The sequence below is a fragment of the Rattus norvegicus genome, chromosome 4 (genome assembly GCF_021556685.1).
Source record: "Rattus norvegicus strain SHRSP/BbbUtx chromosome 4, alternate assembly SHRSP_T2T, whole genome shotgun sequence".
NCBI lineage: Eukaryota > Metazoa > Chordata > Mammalia > Rodentia > Muridae > Rattus > Rattus norvegicus.
Window position 1 is genome coordinate 87870842 of NC_141537.1, and position 20792 is coordinate 87891633.

General features: G+C 37.8%; 1 protein-coding gene across 1 annotated transcript; it reads left to right on the forward strand.

Moving 5' to 3' along the window:
• The first annotated feature begins 15499 nt into the window (after nt 1–15499).
• On the forward strand, nt 15500–16417 carry Vom1r78 (vomeronasal 1 receptor 78). The gene has a single exon (XM_087659869.1). The coding sequence runs from the start codon at nt 15500–15502 to the stop codon at nt 16415–16417; it is 918 nt and encodes a 305-aa protein (XP_087515995.1).
• The last annotated feature ends 4375 nt before the right edge of the window (nt 16418–20792 follow it).

Here is a 20792-nt window from a genome sequence, read left to right on the forward strand (position 1 = left end):
ACGGGGTTTGGGAGCAGTGAGCTGGAGGCAGGGAAGGAGAGATTTGGACTCCCGCTAAAAACCGGAAGTGTCTCCTCCTCCCCTTCTTAATGGGCTTCCCCTCTCCATCCTCCACCCATTACCACCCTCCCCCCAACAATCATGTTCACTAAGTGTTCAGTCTTGGCAAGACATTTTCTTAATTGAGGTTTCCTACTGTCACAGGAATCTAACTTGAGTCAAGACATAAAACTATCCAAAACATGGATCTACTCTCATTCTTTGGGTAGATGTCAAGTAAGTCCATGCTAATTTTGAATATAGGGGCTAATTATGCATCATGCCCACTTACAACTTACTCTTTTTCATGGTTACTACATAGGAAAATTACAAGTCCTCTACCGAGAGTCTCTCTGTATCTCTGCAATTCTCTAAAAAGATCTCCAGTTATCCAGACCTCAAAAGGTAAATGTTGACCCGCGGATCCCGGCCCGCAGCAGCTCTCTGCTCCCAGACCCGGTGAGAGAGAGACCCAACCGCCTGGTCAGGTGGGCACTCCTGAGGCTGCAGAGCGGAAGAGACCACCAACACTGCTCACCCCTGCCCACATCCCTGGCCCAAGAGGAAACTGTATAAGGCCTCTGGGCTCCCGTGGGGGAGGGCCCAGGAGCGGCAGGACCCCTGCCGGAGACACCGCCGGACCCTGAAGGAAACAGACCGGATAAACAGTTCTCTGCACCCAAATCCCGTGGGAGGGAGAGCTAAACCTTCAGAGAGGCAGACAGGCCTGGGAAACCAGAAGAGACTGCTCCCTGCACACACATCTCGGACGCCAGAGGAAAAAGCCAAAGACCATCTGGAACCCTGGTGCACTGAAGCTCCCGGAAGGGGCGGCACAGGTCTTCCTGGTTGCTGCCGCTGCAGAGAGCCCCTGGGCAGCACCCCACGAGCGAACTTGAGCCTCGGGACCACAGGTAAGACCAAATTTTCTGCTGCAAGAAAGCTGCCTGGTGAGCTTGGGACACACGGAAGCAGAATTTCTCTAGAACCGGGCACGTTCTGTGTTTACCGGAAGTCCCACACCCGCGGATCCCGGCCCGCAGCAGCTCTCTGCTCCCAGACCCGGTGAGAGAGAGACCCAACCGCCTGGTCAGGTGGGCACTCCTGAGGCTGCAGAGCGGAAGAGACCACCAACACTGCTCACCCCTGCCCACATCCCTGGCCCAAGAGGAAACTGTATAAGGCCTCTGGGCTCCCGTGGGGGAGGGCCCAGGAGCAGCAGGACCCCTGCCGGAGACACCGCCGGACCCTGAAGGAAACAGACCGGATAAACAGTTCTCTGCACCCAAATCCCGTGGGAGGGAGAGCTAAACCTTCAGAGAGGCAGACAGGCCTGGGAAACCAGAAGAGACTGCTCCCTGCACACACATCTCGGACGCCAGAGGAAAAAGCCAAAGACCATCTGGAACCCTGGTGCACTGAAGCTCCCGGAAGGGGCGGCACAGGTCTTCCTGGTTGCTGCCGCTGCAGAGAGCCCCTGGACAGCACCCCACGAGCAAACCTGAGCCTCGGGACCACAGGTAAGACCAAATTTTCTGCTGCAAGAAAGCTGCCTGGTGAACTCAAGACACAGGCCCACAGGAACAGCTGAAGACCTGTAGAGAGGAAAAACTACACGCCCGAAAGCAGAACACTCTGTCCCCATAACTGACTGAAAGAGAGGAAAACAGGTCTACAGCACTCCTGACACACAGGCTTATAGGACAGTCTAGCCACTGTCAGAAATAGCAGAACAAAGTAACACTAGAGATAATCTGATGGCGAGAGGCAAGCGCAGGAACCCAAGCAACAGAAACCAAGACTACATGCCATCATCGGAGCCCAATTCTCCCACCAAAACAAACATGGAATATCCAAACACACCAGAAAAGCAAGATTTAGTTTCAAAATCATATTTGATCATGATGCTGGAGGACTTCAGGAAAGACCTGAACACACTTAGGGAAGCACAGGAAAACATTAATAAACAAGTAAAAGCCTACAGAGAGGAATCGCAAAAATCCCTGAAAGAATTCCAGGAAAACACAATCAAACAGTTGAAGGAATTAAAAATGGAAATAGAAGCAATCAAGAAAGAACACATGGAAACAACCCTGGATATAGAAAACCAAAAGAAGAGACAAGGAGCTGTAGATACAAGCTTCACCAACAGAATACAAGAGATGGAAGAGAGAATCTCAGGAGCAGAAGATTCCATAGAAATCATTGACTCAACTGTCAAAGATAATGTAAAGCGGAAAAAGCTACTGGTCCAAAACATACAGGAAATCCAGGACTCAATGAGAAGATCAAACCTAAGGATAATAGGTATAGAAGAGAGTGAAGACTCCCAGCTCAAAGGACCAATAAATATCTTCAACAAAATCATAGAAGAAAACTTCCCTAACCTAAAAAAAGAGATACCCATAGACATACAGGAAGCCTACAGAACTCCAAATAGATTGGACCAGAAAAGAAACACCTCCCGTCACATAATTGTCAAAACACCAAACGCACAAAATAAAGAAAGAATATTAAAAGCAGTAAGGGAAAAAGGTCAAGTAACATATAAAGGGAGACCTATCAGAATCACACCAGACTTCTCGCCAGAAACTATGAAGGCCAGAAGATCCTGGACAGATGTTATACAGACCCTAAGAGAACACAAATGCCAGCCCAGATTACTGTATCCAGCAAAACTCTCAATTAACATTGATGGAGAAACCAAGATATTCCATGACAAAACCAAATTTACACAATATCTTTCTACAAATCCAGCACTACAAAGGATAATAAATGGTAAAGCCCAACATAAGGAGGCAAGCTATACCCTAGAAGAAGCAAGAAACTAATCGTCTTGGCAACAAAACAAAGAGAATGAAAGCACACAAACATAACCTCACATCAAATATGAATATAACGGGAAGCAATAATCACTATTCCTTAATATCTCTCAATATCAATGGCCTCAACTCCCCAATAAAAAGACATAGATTAACAAACTGGATACGCAACGAGGACCCTGCATTCTGCTGCCTACAGGAAACACACCTCAGAGACAAAGACAGACACTACCTCAGAGTGAAAGGCTGGAAAACAACTTTCCAAGCAAATGGTCAGAAGAAGCAAGCTGGAGTAGCCATTCTAATATCAAATAAAATCAATTTCCAACTAAAAGTCATCAAAAAAGATAAGGAAGGACACTTCATATTCATCAAAGGAAAAATCAACCAAGATGAACTCTCAATCCTAAATATCTATGCCCCAAATACAAGGGCACCTACTTATGTAAAAGAAACCTTACTAAAGCTCAAAACACACATTGCACCTCACACAATAATAGTGGGAGATTTCAACACCCCACTCTCATCAATGGACAGATCATGGAAACAGAAATTAAACAGTGATGTCGACAGACTAAGAGAAGTCATGAGCCAAATGGACTTAACGGATATTTATAGAACATTCTATCCTAAAGCAAAAGGATATACCTTCTTCTCAGCTCCTCATGGTACTTTCTCCAAAATTGACCATATAATTGGTCAAAAAACGGGCCTCAACAGGTACAGAAAGATAGAAATAATCCCATGCGTGCTATCGGACCACCACGGCCTAAAACTGGTCTTCAATAACAATAAGGGAAGAATGCCCACATATACGTGGAAATTGAACAATGCTCTACTCAATGATAACCTGGTCAAGGAAGAAATAAAGAAAGAAATTAAAAACTTTTTAGAATTTAATGAAAATGAAGATACAACATACTCAAACTTATGGGACACAATGAAAGCTGTGCTAAGAGGAAAACTCATAGCGCTGAGTGCCTGCAGAAAGAAACAGGAAAGAGCATATGTCAGCAGCTTGACAGCACACCTAAAAGCTCTAGAACAAAAAGAAGCAAATACACCCAGGAGGAGTAGAAGGCAGGAAATAATCAAACTCAGAGCTGAAATCAACCAAGTAGAAACAAAAAGGACCATAGAAAGAATCAACAGAACCAAAAGTTGGTTCTTTGAGAAAATCAACAAGATAGATAAACCCTTAGCCAGACTAACGAGAGGACACAGAGAGTGTGTCCAAATTAACAAAATCAGAAATGAAAAGGGAGACATAACTACAGATTCGGAGGAAATTCAAAAAATCATCAGATCTTACTATAAAAACCTATATTCAACAAAATTTGAAAATCTTCAGGAAATGGACAATTTCCTAGACAGATACCAGGTATCGAAGTTAAATCAGGAACAGATAAACCAGTTAAACAACCCCATAACTCCTAAGGAAATAGAAGCAGTCATTAAAGGTCTCCCAACCAAAAAGAGCCCAGGTCCAGACGGGTTTAGTGCAGAATTCTATCAAACCTTCATAGAAGACCTCATACCAATATTATCCAAACTATTCCACAAAATTGAAACAGATGGAGCCCTACCGAATTCCTTCTATGAAGCCACAATTACTCTTATACCTAAACCACACAAAGACACAACCAAGAAAGAGAACTTCAGACCAATTTCCCTTATGAATATCGACGCAAAAATACTCAATAAAATTCTGGCAAACCGAATTCAAGAGCACATCAAAACAATCATCCATCATGATCAAGTAGGCTTCATCCCAGGCATGCAGGGATGGTTTAATATACGGAAAACCATCAACGTGATCCATTATATAAACAAACTGAAAGAACAGAACCACATGATTATTTCATTAGATGCTGAGAAAGCATTTGACAAAATTCAACACCCCTTCATGATAAAAGTCCTGGAAAGAATAGGAATTCAAGGCCCATACCTAAACATAGTAAAAGCCATATACAGCAAACCAGTTGCTAACATTAAACTAAATGGAGAGAAACTTGAAGCAATCCCACTAAAATCAGGGACTAGACAAGGCTGCCCACTCTCTCCCTACTTATTCAATATAGTTCTTGAAGTTCTAGCCAGAGCAATCAGACAACAAAAGGAGATCAAAGGGATACAGATCGGAAAAGAAGAGGTCAAAATATCACTATTTGCAGATGACATGATAGTATATTTAAGTGATCCCAAAAGTTCCACCAGAGAACTACTAAAGCTGATAAACAACTTCAGCAAAGTGGCTGGGTATAAAATTAACTCAAATAAATCAGTTGCCTTCCTCTATACAAAAGAGAAACAAGCCGAGAAAGAAATTAGGGAAACGACACCCTTCATAATAGACCCAAATAATATAAAGTACCTCGGTGTGACTTTAACCAAGCAAGTAAAAGATCTGTACAATAAGAACTTCAAGACACTGAGGAAAGAAATTGAAGAAGACCTCAGAAGATGGAAAGATCTCCCATGCTCATGGATTGGCAGGATTAATATGGTAAAAATGGCCATTTTACCAAAAGCAATGTACAGATTCAATGCAATCCCCATCAAAATACCAATCCAATTCTTCAAAGAGTTAGACAGAACAATTTGCAAATTCATCTGGAATAACAAAAAACCCAGGATAGCTAAAGCTATCCTCAACAATAAAAGGACTTCAGGGGGAATCACTATCCCTGAACTCAAGCAGTATTACAGAGCAATAGTGATAAAAACTGCATGGTATTGGTACAGAGACAGACAGATAGACCAATGGAATAGAATTGAAGACCCAGAAATGAACCCACACACCTATGGTCACTTGATTTTTGACAAAGGAGCCAAAACCATCCAATGGAAAAAAGATAGCATTTTCAGCAAATGGTGCTGGTTCAACTGGAGGGCAACATGTAGAAGAATGCAGATCGATCCATCCTTATCACCCCGTACAAAGCTTAAGTCCAAGTGGATCAAGGACCTCCACATCAAACCAGACACACTCAAACTAATAGAAGAAAAACTAGGGAAGCATCTGGAACACATGGGCACTGGAAAAAATTTCCTGAACAAAACACCAATGGCTTATGCCCTAAGATCAAGAATCGACAAATGGGATCTCATAAAACTGCAAAGCTTCTGTAAGGCAAAGGACACTGTGGTTAGGACAAAACGGCAACCAACAGATTGGGAAAAGATCTTTACCAATCCTACAACAGATAGAGGCCTTATTTCCAAAATATACAAAGAACTCAAGAAGTTAGACCGCAGGGAAACAAATAACCCTATTAAAAAATGGGGTTCAGAGCGAAACAAAGAATTCACAGCTGAGGAATGCCGAATGGCTGAGAAACACCTAAAGAAATGTTCAACATCTTTAGTCATAAGGGAAATGCAAATCAAAACAACCCTGAGATTTCACCTCACACCAGTGCGATTGGCTAAGATCAAAAACTCAGGTGACAGCAGATGCTGGCGAGGATGTGGAGAAAGAGGAACACTCCTCCATTGTTGGTGGGATTGCAGACTGGTAAAACCATTCTGGAAATCAGTCTGGAGGTTCCTCAGAAAATTGGACATTGAACTGCCTGATGATCCAGCTATACCTCTCTTGGGCATATACCCAAAAGATGCCTCAACATATAAAAGAGACACGTGCTCCACTATGTTCATCGCAGCCTTATTTATAATAGCCAGAAGCTGGAAAGAACCCAGATGCCCTTCAACAGAGGAATTGATACAGAAAATGTGGTACATCTACACAATGGAATATTACTCAGCTATCAAAAACAACGAGTTTATGAAATTCGTAGGCAAATGGTTGGAACTGGAAAATATCATCCTGAGTGAGCTAACCCAATCACAGAAAGACATACATGGTATGCACTCATTGATAAGTGGCTATTAGCCCAAATGCTTGAATTACCCTAGATCCCTAGAACAAACGAAACTCAAGACGGATGATCAAAATGTGAATGCTTCACTCCTTCTTTAAATGAGGAAAAAGAATACCCTTGGCAGGGAAGGGAGAGGCAAAGATTAAAACAGAGACTGAAGGAACACCCATTCAGAGCCTGCCCCACATGTGGCCCATACATATACAGCCACCCAATTAGACAAGATGGATGAAGCAAAGAAGTGCAGACCGACAGGAGCCGGATGTAGATCGCTCCTGAGAGACACAGCCAGAATACAGCAAATATAGAGGCGAATGCCAGCAGCAAACCACTGAACTGAGAATAGGTCCCCTATTGAAGGAATCAGAGAAAGAACTGGAAGAGCTTGAAGGGGCTCGAGACCCCAAAAGTACAACAATGCCAAGCAACCAGAGCTTCCAGGGACTAAGCCACTACCTAAAGACTATACATGGACTGACCCTGGACTCTGACCCCATAGGTAGCAATGAATATCCTAGTAAGAGCACCAGTGGAAGGGGAAGCCCTGGGTCCTGCTAAGACTGAACCCACAGTGAACTAGTCTATGGGGGGAGGGCGGCAATGGGGGGAGGGTTGGGAGGGGAACACCCATAAGCAAGGGGAGGGGGGAGGGGGATGTTTGCCCGGAAACCGGGAAAGGGAATAACACTCGAAATGTATATAAGAAATACTCAAGTTAATAAAAAAAAAAAAAAGGTAAATGTTACATTCAAGATCATATGATGATCATTTCACACTCATCCATAGCATTGTCTCCTTCATTCTTTTTGTTAATTATATTATCCCTTCTTTAAACAGGGAAAAATAGAAATAGAAAATCGGAAGAAAGTGAAAAAGGTACTGATGGGAAAGAGAAAGAAGGAACAGGTACAACTTTCTAAGACTTCCCAAGTGCTCAATTTCCTGTAGAAAGACATGTACCCTAATTCTCATATTGTAAAGTTTACAAGTCTAAGACATGCGTCCTGTTGGGTACTGAAATCACCTATTGTTAATGGATTCATGTTACTCTATGTCTTTTAATCCAATTGCACTTTATCTTCTATATGAAATCATGTGTCCTTGAGTTGATATATATATTTTAGGCTGCTAATAACTTCTTGGTTAAGTATTTCCCTGATTAGAATGAAAAGTCCCTCTTATTAGTTTTAGTTCAAAGTCTATTTTTGCAGATGTTAAAATAATATCACCTGCTGTTATCTCCTGGTTCCATTGGAGAGCTTTTTTCTATCTTTTTACTCTAAAGTGGTGCCATTTTAATACTAAGATGTGTTTCAGAAAAATTTATTTTTTTATTCATTCAGTTAGTCTCTGATTTTGAGTGGAGGATTGAGGTCATTCATGTTTCAATAATTATTTAAATCTGTATTTTAGATCTGGCCATTCTACTGTTGATTTTTGGTGTTGTTTTGTCAGTTATACTTTGTGTTTTCCTTCCTGTAACTTTATATTTTCGTCTCTCTGCTACTCTCTCATTTCGACGTTCAGCCCAAAATATTACTTCCCACATTGCCATATGTTCGGTTACCTGAATACAAATGCACAACACACACACACACACACACACACACACACACACACACACACACACACACACACACACACATACACACACACACACAGAGGCTATTTCTCTATGTTGTGGACATTTGTACTTGGTCTTTAATCGCAACAGTAGTTTTGCTAAGTATATTATTTTAGATTAACTGTCATTTACGACTTGATATTGCATTGCTATAGACTTTTCTGGCTTTGGAAGTTTAAGTTGAGAAATCAGCTGTTTCTTCCCCATTAATCTGTAATTGGGAAAGTTCACATTATCACTGATGGGTTTCTTTGTCACTTGCAGTTTTTCTCTTAGAGTTTTCAATCCAGTTTTGTTTTGTATTCTTAGTGTTTTAACTGTAAGATGCATAAAAACTTTTGTCAATGTACTTGTCATTTTTGTATTCTGTGTGCTTCTTATATTTGTATGGATGTGGGTTTGTGGCAGTATTCTTCTATGATCTTATTGAAGGTCTTTTGTTTGCCACTGACTTGGGATTTTTCTGTATGGCCTGTGCCTATAATTTCAAGATTTGATTTATTTCATGGTGTCCTACATGCACAATTCTTCTAAACACTCTACCAAGTGAACCATATTTCTAGACCAACAGCCTGATTTCTGCTGAAAATAGAGTTATATTACCTCCCATCTGTTTACTCTGTAAGACAAATGGCTTTCCCCAAGTATGTTTGTTGGAGATAACATTTTCATAATTTTAGCAAAACAGATGTTGATTTTTACGTGAATCTATGAAGCCACTGTCAAGTATGTGTGGAGGATACCTTGAATGCTGAGGAAGCAGTTTGGATACCTTGGGAATGTTTTTCTGCTTTCTTTCAATGGGATATTATTGCTGTCACTTTTGTTGTTCACAAGGACTGTATCTATTCATCCATACACAGAGTTAAGGCCTGGAAAGAATAGGTCACACATGGGAAACCCAGAGCTCAACTGTTTCTACAACACTGTTCTCCTGGAATTAAAGAAGTTCACTTTTTCAATTTGATGGTACTCATTTCTAACAACCTTGAAGTCAAAACTGCCTTCTCCAGATGACATAAGTGTGGGTGTAGAGGGAGATGAGCTAATAACATTTCTCCCATATAACTACTTATTCAGGTCTCATTCTCCATAAATGCTTTCCAAGACCCAGGTGGGTGAGTGTTTCTTTTCCTCTACATTATAATGAGAGCTGTAAGTAGGTGTTAGAATAAAGCAGAATTCTAAAATAAATAGAGGTCTCTGTTTAGAATTTTACTTTTGAGTTAAATTATACCATAAGCAAATAAAGAGATGCTTGCAGACATAAAAATATCAGTGTAATGATTAATAAGAACATGGATTTCACTTAATTTGATTTTTTATTATATATGTGACAATAGAAGTGGTTATTGGGAAGAGGAAAAGGCCCAGTAGAATTGTGAATAGAGACAGTAAAGGCTCATAGGGTGAACATAATCAATAGGTATTTTACATTAAATGAAAATATCATCAAACTCATCACTTTTTACAATGACTGTACACTGATAAATATTTTCAATATAGCTCCAATCTCAACCTTTAGCAAGCATATAAGACAGAGGATTTTCTTGAGAGTGTGCTCTAATGATCCTAAGATCATGCTTTCACTTAGGTGTAGCCAAGTGTGTTAGTTTCCCATCCCTGTATCAAAATACCTGGGATATCTTAGAGGGTAAAAAACAAAACACAGATATTTCTTGGTGAGCAGGAGTACATATTAAGGTACATTACGTTGTACTTTGTATTTTCTCATTTACTACTTTGCTCCCATTGACTGACTAGTATGTATTATTTATATAAAATAAGAATATAAACCATATATGAACTAATTTAACATTTATCAGTAATTTTCTAGTATGGTAAGTTTAAGTATACTTAGGAATTCTTAGGAAAGTTTCCATTAATGATATAGTAAAGCATAAAACCCTTTTATCATCATAAAAGTTTTAAATGTTTTACATATATTGTTTAATCTACTACAAAAATTTCTAACAAAGTAGATCATTTATAAGTACTTCAAAAATATTTGGAAAGCTCACCTCATTTTTAAATTCATGTAAAGTTATCCTTACATAAATGTAAACTGGATAAGTTTCAGTAGGAGTTTTAGTTATTTTATTTAAATGAAGTAATTTTTCTTATTTCAAGTTTTATAAATTGAATTTTATAACATTATACTAAATGATATCGAGTAAGCTATTCATTCAATAACCATGAGAAAAGTATTTGCAATTCTTGAATAGTATAAAATCATTTAATGCCAAAACCTCTAATGTTTCCTTTAATAGTATCAAATTTGAATTGCTTTCTAAAATATCCTTTGTATACACACACACACACACACACACACACACACACACACACATGCAAAATGCCAACAAAATTTGTTTTTGTGCTAAATATCACAAGTCTATTTTTATTTTCCTGGAAGGTAAGATATATATATATATATATATATATACATATATATATATATATATACATATATATGTACATATATATATGTATATATATATATAGTGATAAAAATGGAAAATAAAGGTAGTTGTGGTGGCACATGCCTATCATCAAAGCACTTTGAAAGCTCAAGTAGAAGAATCATGGGTTTGATCAAAGTATTCTTGAACTATATGTTGAGAACTATCTTTTCTAATCCCTCTCCCTCTCCCTCATCCCATCCTCTGTCTGACTCTCACTCCCTCTCACAAACACAGACACAAATAATAGATTAAAGTGAAGAACTGACAATGTAGAACTATGGAATTATTTTCAATAACCTGGAATAAAATAATGCCAGGAACTGCCATTAATTCTCTGGCCACAGAGTATCAGAAACATAAAAAAAAGTTCTCAGAAACATAAGTTAATACTTTTAGTCATAACAGAATTTTCATTTTTCAAGTATTATAGATTTTTCAGTTTGTTTTCAATAATTTACCTTAAATGTCTACCCTGGCACAATAGGCAGGATCTAATCCTGTCACCCAGAAAACAGAGGACACATTCTTCATTTTCTTTAAGTTCATCTTATTTAATGAACATTGTTTAATGTACCTCTCTGTCTCACTCAACTCAAGTGGTATAAAGATATTCATGATAGCAACTCCAGAACTCACTATATTGGTCTATTCTTACATCTGATAGTCCAACAATCTTTTTTTTCTCTTTCTTTATCTCTCTTGCATACACACACACACACACACACACACACACACACACACACACACACACACCACACACCACACACATGCACCAAATTTCCATTGAACATTCTCATATATTCCTTAAAATTACCCAACAAGTTATTACTGCTAATATTAGTTATAAGTAGTAAAATTCATTTAGTTATATGAAGCATAAGCTAGACATAGCAAACAAATCTTAATTTAATGTATATCAGTACTTTTCTAGTTTGTTACGTTTGCATATACCTAGGAATTCTTAGGAAGGTTTCAAACTATGGCTTAGTAAGGCATAAAGCATTCTTAACAACATATAAGTTTCAAATTTTTATATAGATTTGGTTTAATCCATTGCAATGATTTCTAGTAAAGTAACAAACATACACCATGCACTGTGACAATGCTCTGACAGGATTGCTTCCCCACGGTCTCTGCAGAGATACCTCTGCTGCTTCATCTCAGGGGAACTGGCTCATAACTGTGAGATTATAACATCCTACTCAGTAGCTCTGTGCTTCCATTTAAACCTGTGCCAAGTTCAATTTCCAACAAACAATTTAAGAGTATCAGGTAATAATTACTATTTTATTAAAAAGTAACAAGTATTATTCCTGGCTATCTCTTTTGTAATGAGTTCATGAACTAATTTGAATGGTCAAGCTTTTCCTCTGGCTGAGATTCCTAAACCCATCGTGTTGTTGAGAGTGAACTGTACATCAGTCAACAATTCATTTGTCACCTGAAAGTCACATACTCATTTATGTTCTTTCTGAGCAGTCATAAAGTTCATTATGCTACATGTGGTAAAGCCTAAAATGAAAATAATACTTTTGATGTACTATAATTATTTGTTTCCTATATTACTAAATCTTCAAAAACAATGCAAAAAATGGCTATATGTACATAACACAAGATTGTTCTAAAATATTGGAATAAGGAAGAGGTTAAGTGACTGTTCACAGAAAATGTAGAGCTGTGTGTGAAGACGCTTCTCTTTCTCTGCCTCTGCCTTTGTCTCTGTCTCTTTCTCTGTCTCTCTTTATCTTAGTGTCTCTGTCTCTCTCTATCTTACTCTCTCTCTCTCTCTCTCTCTCTCTCTCTGTGTGTGTGTGTGTGTGTGTGTGTGTGTGTGTGTGTGTGTGTGTGTGTATGTGTCTTTCTTTTTCTGTGGTACTCCTCTTCAGACAGCTGGCTGCAAACTGCTTAGCCTTTTGGTCTGGGTCACTTAAATAACTGATGGTTTCTCCACTATTATAAATGTTTATTGATATATTCAGGATTTTTACTACTTATAACTAAATCTTGCAGCTTAAACCAATGTAAAAGCCATGACTGTTACTGATTTCTTTTCAAATAAATAATTATTTTTCTTAATGCATATATCTGTGTTTTAACCCATGTCAGCTTTGTTCTTTTTTTTCCCACCAAATCTCAACTTCATGGAGTCTCGAATAAAGATGTCAATCTATGAGGTAGAAGGGGCTAATTTTACATTAATATCTTTTATCTTATTATCATCTATTATATTACTTACAATACCTGTCTTATGTTACTGAACTATTACCATATAATTAGTAATGAAGTTAAAATATATATGGTTTGTCAATTTGTAGTTTTAAAATGAGAATTAGGGAACAGTTCCTACATTTTTGAGACCAAGACTTGCTTGTACTAAGTTTGATCCTGGAGCTTTTTCCTTTAAATAATTTATATATGTACATGTATGTATAAGTATATTTCGCCTACATATATTACCTGTGTATCACTTGTGTGCCTTGTCAGAGAGGGCAATGTATCTGCTGGAACTATAGTCCTAGATGGTACATGAATGACCATGTTGTTGCCGACAATCAACCTCATGTCTTTGCAAAAGCAAAAGGTCCTCTTGACCACTGAGCTACATCTTTATCCTGTATACTTGAGCTTCTAAAAACAGATCATCATGGTGCAGCTACTGTAAATGTATGTTGGTAAGAGAATCAGATGTTTGGCTCTGGCAATTCAGATGAGTTCATTCCTTTACAAGATTAAGGTTTTTAGGAGCAAAGGTTATGTAAATATAAAATGTGTGATTTATGCTGTCTTATTCATGGATATGTTATAGGATGGTCTTGGGCACTATCTTCTGCATTATTTTTATACATCTATGCATGCATGTATTTATATATATGGACTATACTGGAGAAGTGGAAAATATAATTAGGCATACCTTTTCTCACAGAAATCTGGGCCACTGTAATTGTTTTCTCTTTATCTATCACAGGATTACTTTAAAGAACTAAATCAAATTAATTCCATGATAAATTGATCCTGGTAACCAGGCCAAATAAAAAACATGGGCAATAAAGGTAAGATTGTTGAGTAAAACTATAAAACATGTGTGGGTGCTGATGACATATGATAACTCTGGGGACTTTGTTTTCCATTGAATAGGAAGGAATCTGTTTTAAACTATAAATTCCCAAACAACATCACAATCTGATCATCTTCAGCACATTCATGTTTGTCATAATGTTTGGAAAATAGTGATTCTTTTAATGTCACATTCCCTTTCGTTAGAGGCTCCGATTAGAATAGGGCTGCGGGTGGGAGCAATGGAAAGCAGAATTTCAAGGCAGAAGAATCTTAAGAGGAAAATAGGAAAGGGGGCTTCTTAGAGAGTGGAGGGAGATAAATACAGAAGAAAGAAGTGGTTAGGTAAAATATCAACAGGAATGGCTGAAAAGAAATAACTCTGCTTCTATTTCAAAAGGAAAATAAAAATGGTATTTGCCACCATAGGTGGGAGTTGATTTTTAAATCTGAAGGTCAGTCTCATAAATGAAGATAAGACAGGAACTAAATGGTTTCCAAATATGAATACTTATAATGATAATTAATGGTTACGTGATGTGGAAAGTACACTAATTGTCTCAAACAGTACATAGTCTTTTTTTTTATTAACTTGAGTATTTCTTATTTACATTTCGAGTGTTATTCCCTTTCCCGGTTTCCGGGCAAACATCCCACTCCCCCCTCCCCTTCTTTATGGGTGTTCCCCTCCCCATCCTCCCCCCTTGCCGCCCTCCCCCCAACAATCTAGTTCACTGGGGGTTCAGTCTTAGCAGGACCCAGGGCTTCCCCTTCCACTGGTGCTCTTACTAGGATATTCATTGCTACCTATGAGGTCAGAGTCCAGGGTCAGTCCATGTATAGTCTTTAGGTAGTGGCTTAGTCCCTGGAAGCTCTGGTTGCTTGGCATTGTTTTACATATGGGGTCTCGAGCCCCTTCAAGCTCTTCCAGTTCTTTCTCTGATTCCTTCAACGGGGGTCCTATTCTCAATTCAGTGGTTTGTACATAGTCTTAAATTCAGTTTATGGATTTCATTAAGAAAGGAACATAAAAATAGGTGACTTGAGGAAGACATTTTGCTAATCAAAATAGTGGGATTATTATGAATGAGCACACTTCTAACATTAGAATTAGGAATTAAAACATAGATATTTGCACAAAATAGAGCACAGTAAGAGTACGGACTCTCCTCGGACTTTTTTTTATATCTTTGTGATTATTTCCCATATCAACATGTTTTATTCAGTTATACAAATGTGATTATCTGTATTCATCACTACTGTTTTAAGTGTTAAGTATAAAATGAAGCAATTTAAATAAACAGAATTGGATTTCTTAGGCATAAGACTTGGCACTACAAGCACACAAATTAAAAATTCTGTATAAATATGTTTGAATGCATTTATTGTTCATAATATTTTATGCATACAGGCAACACACAAAGGCATATAAAAATGTAAAATCTGGAACATCAAAAGTTAAAGAGACAAGCCAATCATCAACTAGTTTGAAATATAAAATGAGGATATAATCTTACTATCCAGTGTTTCACAAGCTTGATGTATACTCTATTTTTTTCAGATATTTGAAAAAAACTTCCACTAATGTCCTTAAGATGAATACAATTTTCACTTATGTCCTCATTCAAGAATATCCTTTATTTCCAGGCAGGAATTGGAGTCCTAGCAAATATGTCTCTTCTTTGTTTCTATATTTTTATAATCCTAGGTCACAGACCTAAGCCCACAGACTTGATCTCCTGTCAACTGACCTTCATTCACATAATGATGTTCCTCACTGGAGGGGACATTTTCCTTACAGATATATTTGAGTCATTGAACGTTAATAATGACTTCAAATGTAAGGCAACCTTTTACATAAGCAGGGTGATGAGAGTCCTCTCTATCTGTACCACCTACCTCCTGAGTGTGTTCCAGGCTGTCACTATCAGTCCCAGAACTTCGTTGTTGGCAAAGTTTAAACAAAAACTAAAAAAATATATGATCCATGTTTTCTTCTGTATTTGGTCTTTCAGTTTGTCCTATAGTGGTAGCCGGATCTATTATGTTCGTGGTTTTACTAATGCAAGTGAAATTGACCAGATGCAGGTTACTAAGTCCTGCTCAATCTTCCGCATGAACTCCATCATCAGAATATTTATTTTTACAGTGACAACCTCAAGAGATGTGTTTCTTGTAGGAGTTATGCTGTCCACAAGTGCATACATGGTGATAATTTTGTACAGACATCAGAGGCAATACAAGTATCTTCATAGCATCAGCCACCTAAGAACATCCCCTGAGAAAAGAGCCACCCAGACCATCTTGCTGCTGGTAATTTTCTTTGTGGTTATGTACTGGGTGGACTTCATCATTTCTTCCACATCAGTCCTGTTGTGGATGTATGACCCAGTCTTCCTGAGTGTTCAGAAGTTTGTGGTGTATGCCTATCCAACAATTAGTCCTTTAGTACAAATCAGTTCTGATAACAGAATAACCATTATGCTGAAACTCATGCACTCAAAGCACCAACAGAAGTTTGTTAAAAAATAATTTCTTCTTTTCTTTAAAAACTTACCAACTTATTATTTATTTGTACATGTGAGTGTTGTATCAGCATATATCTATGTGTGCACTCCTGGGACCCACAGAGGTGAGAAGATATCATGACATCCCCTGGAACTGAACTTACACATGGCTATAACCATGTGTAAGTTCTCTCCAGCACCAATTATTTTTTTCTAAAATACATTTTCTTTTAAAATATAATGGCCCTAGCCCATAGGTAGCAGATGTATAGCTCAGTCTCCATGTGGATTCCCTCAACAAGTGGTGCCTCTTCTTAAAGCTGCTACCTATCATGGATTTCATTCTCCAACAAAGCTGCTTTGTCTGGCCTCATTTGGAGAGGATTCACCTAACCCTGAAGAGACATTGTATGCCTGGGTGGGATGATACAATGGGATCAAGCACCATCTCACAGGAGAAGGTGATGCGGAATAGGGAGTGGAACTTTGTGAGTGGGACACTATTTGAGATATAAATGAATGAATGAATACATGAATGAATTAATAAAATACATAGATTTCTGTAAAAATTAAATTTTGATGGTTCAGGTAGCAAAGCAGGATTCTTCATATGATTTAATTAAAATTTGTGGTATTACACATATACGTTCTTTTGACATTTCTGTTGCTAAATTCTATAGAATTTTCAAGTTAGTGGCACACAATAAGCTGATATTTCTACATGAATTCTTTCTCCTGTTTACTTTGTAAAATGAATATTCCCTTCCTGCCACCTTTACACAAAAGAAGATCCTTGCTGATCATGACTTTTTAAGCTTTCTCTCAAAAAGATTTTAATCTACTCTCTCTTATCAAAATTAGTTTTAATATTTTATTGTAGGTTTACTTCAATCCCCTAGTTCTAACTTTTCTGGCTCCATAAAAATAATGTGAATTTAAAGTCCCTTGTTTATTTTCTAGTTATTTAATGACTTTTATGAAAATATCATGTGACTGTTTATTTGCACTTCAATTCCTTGGCACTCATTAAACTATTGGTAAATAAAAACTGTTTAGATTCACATGCATGTGGTAAATGTGTTCATTCTGCACCTGTATGTATGCATGTATGTATGTCTGTGCACAGATGAACTATGTGTGCATATGTGCACATGGAAGCCAGGAGACCAATGTTGGCTGTCACCTGCTGTTTCTATTTGTTGTGCTGTTCCCGTTGACCTGATATCTTAATAAAGCATTTTTCTCTGTGACATATCAAGATGGTAGTCCAAGGGCTTCTCCTCTCTCTGTCTTTCCAGCTCAGGGATTAGAAGTATTCAGCACCATATCCACCTGTTTAAAAATGATGCTTTTCTTTTATTGAGAAAAAAACTTCATACGATACAGTCTGATAAGGGTTTACACTTCCCTCTACCTTCCATTTCCTCCTCACCTCCTACCCTTTACAAATTAACACCATTTCTTTCTCTCTTTAGGAAAGAAGCAGGCCTCTAAGTCATAACAACAACAATATAAACAGCAATATAAATGAAAATGAGTGAATCAAAATAAGTGAAAACAGAAAAAAAGTATCAAAGCAAACGCACCCCAGAAAGAGAAACACAAGTTCTCACACAGGTATCTCATATAAACCAGAAATATATATATATAACCAGTAAGACTTCACAGGATTTGGGTTGTACAGGGAGCTGTTTGACCGGGTCCCTTCAGATCCGGGTGCAGTCTGGACTGCAGAAGTGAACTCCATTTTTTAATAGTGTTATATGTCTCCCTGCAGTCTAACTTCTTGAGTTAAATTTATAATTTAGATATAAACCCTCTATCAGTTGTAGGATTGGAAAAGGTCTTTTCCCAATCTGTTAGTTGCCATTTTGTCCTACAACAGTGTCCTTTGCCTTACAGAAGCTTTGCAGTTTTATGAGATCCCATTTGTCGATTCTTGATCTTAGAGCATAAGCCATTGGTGTTTTGTTCAGGAACTTTTCTCCAGTGCCCATGTGTTTGAGATGCTTCCCCACTTTTTCTTCTATTAGTTTGAGTGTATCTGGTTTGATGTGGAGGTCCTTGATCCACTTGGACTTAAGCTTTGTGGGGTGATAAGCATGGATCGATCTGTGTTCTCCTACATGCTGACCTCCAGTTGAACCAGCACCATTTGCTGAAAATGCTATCTTTTTTCCATTGGATGGTTTTGGCTCCTTTGTCAAAAATCAAGTGACCATATGTGTGTGGGTTCATTTCTGGGTCCTCGATTATATTCCTCTGATCTATCTGCCTGTCTTTGTACCAATACCACACAGTTTTTATCATTAATGCTCTATAATACTACTTGAGATCAGGGATGGTGATTTCCCCAGAACTCCTTTAGTTGTTGAGGATAGTTTTCACTATCTTGAGTTTTCAGTTATGCCAAATGAATTTGCAAATTGCTCTTTCTATCTCTGTGAAGAATTAAGTTGGATTTTGATGGGGATGGCATTGAATCTGTAGATTGATTTTTACAAAATGGCCATTTTTACTATATTAATCCTGCCAATCCATAAGCATGGGAGGTCTTTCCAACTTCTGAGATCTTCTTCAATTTCTTTCTTCAGAGAGTTGAAGTTCTTGTCATACAGATCTTTCACTTGCTTGGTTAAAGTCACACTGAGGTATTTTATATTATTTGGGAGTATTGTGATGGGTGTCATTTCCCTAATTTCTTTATCAGCCTTTTTGTCCTTTTAGTAGATGAAGCCTCCTGATGTGTTTGAGTTAATTTTATACACAGCCACTTTACTGAAGTTGTTCATCAGGTTTAGTAGTTCTCTGGTAGAACTTTTGCGGTCACTTAAGTATACTATCGTGTCATCTGCAAATAGTGGTATTTTTACTTCTTCCTTTCCAATTTCTATCTCTTTGACCTCCTTTCATTGTCTGATAAATCTGGCTTTGACTTCGAGTACTATATTGAATAAGTAGGGAGAGAGTGGACAGCCTTGTCTATTCCCTGATTTTGGAGGGATTACTTCAAGTTTCTCTCTGTTTACCTTAATGTTAGCTACTGGTTTGCTGTATATGGCTTTTACTATGTTTAAGTATGGACCTTCAATTCCTGATCTTTCCAGGACTTTTATCATGAAGGGGTGTTGAATTTTGTCAAATGCTTCCTCAGCACCTAATGAAAAGATCATGTGGTTTTTAATCTTTGAGTTTGTTTATATAGTGGATTGCATTGATGGATTAATTTATATTGAACCATCTCTGTATCTATCTTGTTCATTTTCTCAAAGAATCAGCTCCTTGTTTTGTTGATTCTTTTTATAGTCCTTTGTCTTTCTACTTGGTTGATTTCAGTCCTGAATTTGATTATTTCCTGCCTTCTATTCTTCTTGGGTGTGTTTGCTTCTTTTTTCTCCAGAACTTTTAGGTGTGCTGTGAAGCTGCTAATGTATGCTTTCCTCATTTTCTTTTTGAATGCTCTCAGAGCTATGACTTTTCCTCTTAGCACTGCTTTCCTTATGTTCCATAAGTTTGGGTATGTTGTGTTTTCATTTTCATTAAATTCTATGAAGTCTTCAACTTCTTTCCTTATTTCGTTCTTGACCAAATTGAGTGGTGCAATATAAAACTTACATGTATATGTGGACTTTTCTGTCTTTCTTTTTGCTATTGATGACCAGTTCTAGTCTGTAGTGATCTGATAGGATGCATGGGATTATTTCTATCTTCCTGTATCTGCTGAGGTCTGTTTTGTGAACGGTTATATTGTCAATTCTGTGGAGGGTACCATGAGGTGCTGAGAAGAAGGTATATTCTTTTGTTTTAGGATGAAATGTTCTATAAATATCTGTTAAATCCATTTGGTTCATAACTTGTTAGTTTCTCTATCTCAGTTTAGTTTCTGTTTTCATGATCTGTCCATTGATGAGAGTGGGGTGTTGACCTCTCCTACTATTATTGTGTGAAGTGCAATGTGTGATTTGAGCTTTAGTAAAGTTTCTTTTATAAATGGAGGTGCCCTTGTACTTGGAGCATAGATATCTAGGATTGAGAGTTCATCATGGTGGATTTTTCCTTTGATAAATGTAAAGTTTCATTCCTTATCTTTTTTTGATAACTTTTGGTGGATAGTCGATTTTAGTCAATATTAGGATGGCTTCTCCAGGTTCTTTCTTTGGATCATTTGCTTGAAAGTTATTTTCCAGCCTTTTACTCTGAGGTAGTATCTGTCCTTGTCACTGAGGTGTATTTCCTATATGCAACAAAATTCTGGGTCCTCTTTACCTATCCAGTCTGTTAGTTTATTTCTTTCTTTTTTGGTAGGGAGGATTGAGTCTATTGATATTGAGAGATATTAAGTAAAGTGACTGTTGTTTCCTGTTATTTTTGTTGTTTAATGTGGAATTGTATTTGTGTGT

What these genes read in the sequence shown, in the direction of transcription:
- Vom1r78 (XM_087659869.1), top strand. Translation starts at nt 15,500, where the DNA reads ATGTCCTCATTCAAGAATATCCTTTATTTCCAGGCAGGAATTGGAGTC.